Source organism: Pseudophryne corroboree, chromosome 8, assembly GCF_028390025.1.
Source record: "Pseudophryne corroboree isolate aPseCor3 chromosome 8, aPseCor3.hap2, whole genome shotgun sequence".
Taxonomy (NCBI): domain Eukaryota; kingdom Metazoa; phylum Chordata; class Amphibia; order Anura; family Myobatrachidae; genus Pseudophryne; species Pseudophryne corroboree.
This window is the reverse complement of record NC_086451.1, coordinates 333,212,975-333,220,068: the sequence shown is the minus strand read 5'-3', so window position 1 is coordinate 333,220,068 and position 7,094 is coordinate 333,212,975. Positions and strand designations below refer to the sequence as shown.

The window sequence follows — 7,094 nt, the reverse complement described above, 5'->3', positions numbered from 1 at the left end:
GTATGCTGTTGTCCAGACAGCAGACCGAAAATAATAAAAGTTTAAAATGAAATTGAAGAAAACTCTCTGGAACTGCAGTGATGTGCATCCTCTCCTGGGGGCACTTTTTTCTAAACTGCCTGTGGGAGGGGGCATAAAGGGGAGGAGCCAGCACACCCAGTTGAAGAAATTTAAAGTTCACTGGCTCCTTTGGACACTGTCTATACCCGTTGTACTAGTTGCTCCCAGTATCCCTTTTGGATGCTAGAGAAATAAAGGAAAATCCCTGGAGCTCCAGAGAGATGCACCCGGCTCCTTGGGCACATTTTTCTAAACTGAGTCTGGTAGGAGGGGCATAGAGGGGAGGAGCCAGCACACTCATACACACACTAAGGGGGATATCCATTTAGCCACGGTAATTTACCGGGGCTAATTGTCACGCCAGGGGCTATCTACTTAGCCCCGATAAGCCGGCGCGTGTCGTGGCTTATCGAGGATTTTGTTTCACCTGCCTCCGGCAGGCGAAACAGAATCCCCAGAAACAGCCCCGTTTTCATCCAAAAAAGGGTCTGTTTCACACGAAAACACTGAACCTGTGTGTTTTCGGGAGAAAGGGTTTTTATTTTAAAGGCGATCAATCTAGATAGCCTGTAAAACAAAATTGGTGAAACATCGTAAAAAAGTCTGAAAAACGGCTGAAAACGGCTTTTATTCGGACCCGATGTTTTACTGGGGATAATTGGATAACCCCTAAAGGTTTTTTAAAGTGCCAGGCTCCAGTGGACCTGATCTATATCCCATGGTACTAAAGTACAAGACCCCAGTATCCACTAGGATGTAAGAGAAAATGCTGTAAAGTAACAATGCTTTCAAAAATAGAAGTGTTAATAGTTTATTATTACTAAAAAGCAAAGGAAATTAATGAAGAGAAGTATAAATCAAATCAATATTTGGTGTGACTACCCTTTGCCTTCACAATGGCATTATTGTTTTTACTTGCACACAGGTATACTGGCACAGTTTTTAAAGGAACTAGGAGAACTAACCATAGATCTTCTGTGGATGCAGGCTTGCTCAAAGCCTTCTATATCTTCATGTAATCCAAGACAGACTCGATGATGTTGAGATCAGGGCTCTGTGAGGGGCTATATCATCACTTCATGGACTCCTTGTTCTTCTTTACACTGAAGATAGTTCTTAATTACATTGTCTGTATGTTTGGGGTCTTTGTCCCGCTGCAGAATAAATTTAGAGCCACTCACACACCTCCTTGATGGTATTGCATGATGGATAAGTACCTGCCTGTATTTCTCAGCATTGATGCACAAAGTAACGGGCAATGTTGAGGACTGTAGACATAGTGGTCGGCCAGGAAACTCAGTGCGTCAGATAAAAGACATCATGCTTACTTCCCTTCACAATCGGAAGATGTCCAGCAGTGCAATCAGTTTAGAAATGGCAGGACCCATCTACTGTTCAGAAAAGTCTGGCTGGAAGTAATCTTCATGGAAGAATTGTGTCCAAAAAGCCATACCTTTGACGTGGAAACAAGGCCAAGTGACTCAACTATGCACAAAAACATAAGAACTGGGGTGCAGAAAAATGGCAGCAAGTGCTCTGAACTAAAGAGTAAAAATTTAAAAAATGTGGCTGTAACAGAAGGCAGTTTGTTCTCCGAAGGGCTGGAGAGTGGTACAATAATGAGTGTCTGCAGGCAACAGTAAAACATGGTGGAGGGTCCATGCAAATTTGGGGCTGCATTTCAGCAAAAGGAGCTGGGAATTTGGTCAGGATTAATGGTGTCCTCAATGCTAACAAATACAGGTAGGTACTTATCCATCATGCAATACCATCAGGGAGACTTCTGATTGGCTCAAAATTTATTCTGCAGCAGGACAATGACCTCAAGCATACAGCCAATGTCATTAAGAACTATCTCCAGCGTAAAGAAGAACAATAAGTCCTGGAAGTGATGATATGACCCTCACAGAGCCCTGATCTCAACATCTTAGAGTCTGTCTGGGATTACATGAAGAGACAGAAGGATTTAAGCAAGCCTACATCCACAGAAGATCTGTGGTTAGTTCTCCAAGATGTTTGAAACAACCTTCCTGCCGAGTTCCTTCAAAAACTGTGTGCAAGTGTACCTCTATGCAAATGAAGAACTGATGCTGTTTTGAAGGCAAAGGGTGGTCACAAAAAATATTGATTTGATTTATATTTCTCTTCTGTTCATTTACTTTGCATTTTGTTATCTGATAAAATAAACTGTTACTTCTATTTTTTAAAGCATTCTTACTTTGCAGTATTTTCTCCACACCTGCCTAAAACTTTTGCACAGTACTGTGTGTGTGTGTGTGTATATGTATATATATATATATATATATATATATATATAGCTCCCTATGATAACAACTATACACACACCCTTCTATTGTAGTGCGGAGTATTATTTACTACCACTGGTCTTTCTTATTCCCCATGAAAGTAGTAACACCAACCAGACACTTTTCTGTGATAGAATGCAGTATCAACTATACACGCACTGTAAGTAAACAATTTTTAAGCCCAAACAAAACTCTAAAAGCATATGTATACATTAAAAGGTGAACAATCAACACTTTTATTGCAATGAGTCACATTACAAGTTCAAACTGACCCCTTGTGAGAATCCTTGGTAACAGGCATACAGTCACAATGATTCAAGTACGAGCGTTTTACTCAAAAAATGGTAAAACACATGTTGCGCTTGGAATGAACTGCCTAGAAATGCCAGCACTTATATTTACATTTAGTTAAAAACATTTCATTAGCCAAGATGAAAAATAAAATAGTGGTACTATGTGGTGTGGTAAAAATGGAACCTTCCAATGTACAGAAACTTTCTTACAAAATGAGGTCATTAAAAGTGTCCTTTATCAATGTGAAAAATGTATCTGATCTTTGGAGGATGGACACGGATGGTGCTGCAGGATTTCATTTGTAGCAACATTAATATGTAATGGAGTCTCCGACTTCTGGACTATAAGCAGCAAGAGGTGCGGCGATATCCTCCAGTCCTTCTAAGGAGAAGCGATACCCACCAGTCCTTCTAAGGAGAACTTAGCTTCCTTGTGTTACATAGGGCAGAATCTGGAAAAGGAAAGGTGGATAACATAATTTAGTGGTTTATCACGCACGTTACTTCTTAGATCAGGCATATAAGGGCTATATTTTGTATTAAAATCAATGAAGACCATATTGCTGTGAAAGCAAGCCTGCATTACTTTAGGGGTTAAAAAAAAACTTGATTTTATATATTCATAATTTAGTTGATCTGTTTATATTGCAATGTAGAAAAAAAGGAAATAAAAACATCAACATTAGAACTTACCAGCTGAATAGCAAAATATAATAGAAGGAAGTGTTTGTTAAATATAGGTGTAAACGGTAGAACAGGTGTGGCATAATTTTTATTGAAAAGAAACGGTGAAGAGCCATGAGGGAGAAGGCAGAGGGTTATGTGTGGACTCTAATAAACCACTTTCACATGTCTAACAGACAGTAAAACAAAATATGTGCACCAATTTTTTCTTTTTTTTTGTGGGAAAAAGATTACTATGTGCTCAGGAGTGAAATATTTTTTTTGCAACTCCCAGCTAAATATAACTGAGGAGCAGTGCCGGCTGCCACTGGGTGCCTCCTATGTTAATATTTAAACTATGTGATTACATTCTATACAGGTGTGGCCCTGATCACACACTAGTATGTAAACAGCAAATCTTCATACAGAAAATGTAAAAGGCTGCTTGAATATACGTATTGATGTTAACTTTCACACAAAGGAGGCACATCATAAATAGGTAATGCTATTTTTACTATGGTTATAACCAGAGGCGGCTCCAGAGATGGGGCTGCAGCACAGTTTAAAATAGAGGAGCCACAGCAACTGCCAGTGAGTCCCGGGTGGTGATGTTTGGCAGTGTTTGGGGTGGCAGTTGGTGTGGATCCCCTATTTGAGTTTTGGACTGTGCTGCGGACCCACCTCTCGAACAGCCACTAGTTATAACTCGTTTATAAAGGCAGCCAGTGCTTTTTGTCTCATGGTAATCAGGGCCGTAACTAGGGGGGGATGCGCCCCGGGTGCAGGATTTGCGGGGGCACCAAGAAGGTACAGAGGAACAGGGTTTTTTGTTTTGTTTTTTACCGGCAGTGCTGTGCTGCTCCAGTGAGGCAGCAGACAGCACCCTTGGCAATGTCTCTGACCCACCTGTCTCCTCACAGCTGGTTCCAACGCTGTATGGGTGAGCTCCAGTACCTGGGATCTCTCCTATGCCGGCTACTGTCTTAAACTCTCTTCTTTGCCACGCAGTGCTGCGACTAGCGTGCGGTGCACTGTCCAAGCTAAAGAAACGCACTGTGCTCTCAGCAGTATCAAGCTCCGCTTTGCCTCCCAGATGGGGGGATTTGGTGTAGCTTATAGGGGGATGTAGTGTAGTGATGTAGTGTACCATATAGGGTATGTAGTGTAGTAATGTATTGCAGTATATAGGGGCATGTAGTGCACTGATGTGGTGTAGCATATAAGGGGATGTAGTGTAGTGATGTAGTGTAGCATATAGGGGCATGTAGTGTAGTGATGTAGTTCAGCGTGTAGGGGATGCAGTATAGTGATGTAGTGCAGTGGATAGGGGAATGTAGCGCAGTGTTGAAGTGTTATGATATAGTGCAATGCATGGGGACACACAGTGGAGCATGTCGTTGAACACGCTGGCGGGGCATGTGATACATACTGTAGGGCATTTGAGGCACATAGGGGAATATTGTATCCCCTTTTTTCAAATTTACTGGTAATCTGACATTTTAGTCTGACAGAGTTTGTTTTACTGTTGCTGTTGTTTTTTGTTGTTTTTTCGGTGGGGGGGCGCAAACTATTGCCTTGCCCCGGGTGCCGAAAATCCTAGTTTCGGCCCTGTGGTAATGGATGCAGTACTGGCACATTTTGTTTCCATTTTTATTTCTTATAACTAAAAACATACAGAGAAAAAAGTGAGTGAAATCATTTTCGGAATTAATAAAATAGGACCTTCCCAATATAAATCCAATTATAGTATAAAAAAAATAAGAATTTACTTACCGATAATTCTATTTCTCGTAGTCCGTAGTGGATGCTGGGAACTCCGAAAGGACCATGGGGAATAGCGGCTCCGCAGGAGACTGGGCACAAAAGTAAATGCTTTAGGACTACCTGGTGTGCACTGGCTCCTCCCCCCATGACCCTCCTCCAAGCCTCAGTTAGGATACTGTGCCCGGACGAGCGTACACAATAAGGAAGGATTTTGAATCCCGGGTAAGACTCATACCAGCCACACCAATCACACCGTACAACCTGTGATCTGAACCCAGTTAACAGCATGATAACAGAGGAGCCTCTGAAAAGATGGCTCACAACAATAATAACCCGATTTTTGTAACAATAACTATGTACAAGTATTGCAGACAATCCGCACTTGGGATGGGCGCCCAGCATCCACTACGGACTACGAGAAATAGAATTATCGGTAAGTAAATTCTTATTTTCTCTGACGTCCTAGTGGATGCTGGGAACTCCGAAAGGACCATGGGGATTATACCAAAGCTCCCAAACGGGCGGGAGAGTGCGGATGACTCTGCAGCACCGAATGAGAGAACTCCAGGTCCTCCCCAGCCAGGGTATCAAATTTGTAGAATTTAGCAAACGTGTTTGCCCCTGACCAAGTAGCTGCTCGGCAAAGTTGTAAAGCCGAGACCCCTCGGGCAGCCGCCCAAGATGAGCCCACTTTCCTTGTGGAATGGGCTTTTACAGATTTTGGCTGTGGCAGGCCTGCCACAGAATGTGCAAGCTGAATTGCACTACAAATCCAACGAGCAATAGTCTGCTTAGAAGCAGGAGCACCCAGCTTGTTGGGTGCATACAGGATAAACAGCGAGTCAGATTTTCTGACTCCAGCCGTCCTAGAAACATATATTTTCAGGGCCCTGACTACGTCCAGCAACTTGGAGTCCTTCAAGTCCCTAGTAGCCGCAGGTACCACAATAGGCTGGTTTAAGTGAAACGCTGAAACCACCTTAGGGAGAAATTGAGGACGAGTCCTCAATTCTGCCCTGTCCGTATGAAAAATTAGGTAAGGGCTTTTATAGGATAAAGCCGCCAATTCTGAGACACGCCTGGCTGAAGCCAGGGCTAACAGCATTACCACTTTCCATGTGAGATATTTTAAGTCCACAGTGGTGAGTGGTTCAAACCAATGTGATTTTAGGAACCCCAAAACTACATTGAGATCCCAAGGTGCCACTGGAGGCACAAAAGGAGGCTGTATATGCAGTACCCCCTTGACAAACGTCTGAACTTCAGGAACTGAAGCTAGTTCTTTCTGGAAGAAAATCGACAGGGCCGAAATTTGAACCTTAATGGACCCTAATTTTAGGCCCATAGACAGTCCTGTTTGCAGGAAATGCAGGAAACGACCCAGTTGAAATTCCTCTGTAGGGGCCTTCCTGGCCTCACACCACGCAACATATTTACACCAAATACGGTGATAATGTTGCACGGTTACATCCTTCCTGGCTTTGATCAGGGTAGGGATGACTTCATCCGGAATGCCTTTTTCCTTCAGGATCCGGCGTTCAACCGCCATGCCGTCAAACGCAGCCGCGCTAAGTCTTGGAACAGACAGGGTCCCTGCTGGAGCAGGTCCTTTCTTAGAGGTAGAGGCCACGGGTCCTCCGTGAGCATCTCTTGAAGTTCCGGGTACCAAGTCCTTCTTGACCAATCCGGAGCCACGAGTATAGTCCTTACTCCTCTCCTTCTTATGATTCTCAGTACCTTGGGTATGAGAGGCAGAGGAGGGAACACATACACTGACTGGTACACCCACGGTGTTACCAGAGCGTCCACAGCTATTGCCTGAGGGTCCCTTGACCTGGTGCAATATCTGTCTAGTTTTTTGTTGAGGCGGGACGCCATCATGTCCACCTTTGGTTTTTCCCAATGGTTCACAATCATGTGGAAGACTTCTGGGTGAAGTCCCCACTCCCCCGGGTGGAGGTCGTGTCTGCTGAGGAAGTCTGCTTCCCAGTTGTCCACTCCCGGAATG

The 7,094-nt window shown here is 43.5% G+C and overlaps 1 protein-coding gene across 3 annotated transcripts in view; it reads right to left on the bottom strand.

Moving 5' to 3' along the window:
• Nucleotides 1-2,605: 2,605 nt before the first annotated feature.
• Nucleotides 2,606-7,094, bottom strand: part of MCF2 (MCF.2 cell line derived transforming sequence) — a 360,378-nt gene continuing 355,889 nt past the window's right edge. For all 3 annotated transcript variants that reach the window (XM_063937415.1, XM_063937416.1, XM_063937418.1), the window contains one exon: nt 2,606-3,111. In XM_063937415.1, the coding sequence (XP_063793485.1) occupies nt 3,071-3,111 (41 nt within the window). In that variant the 3' untranslated portion in view covers nt 2,606-3,070. The remainder of the gene's footprint in view (nt 3,112-7,094) is intronic.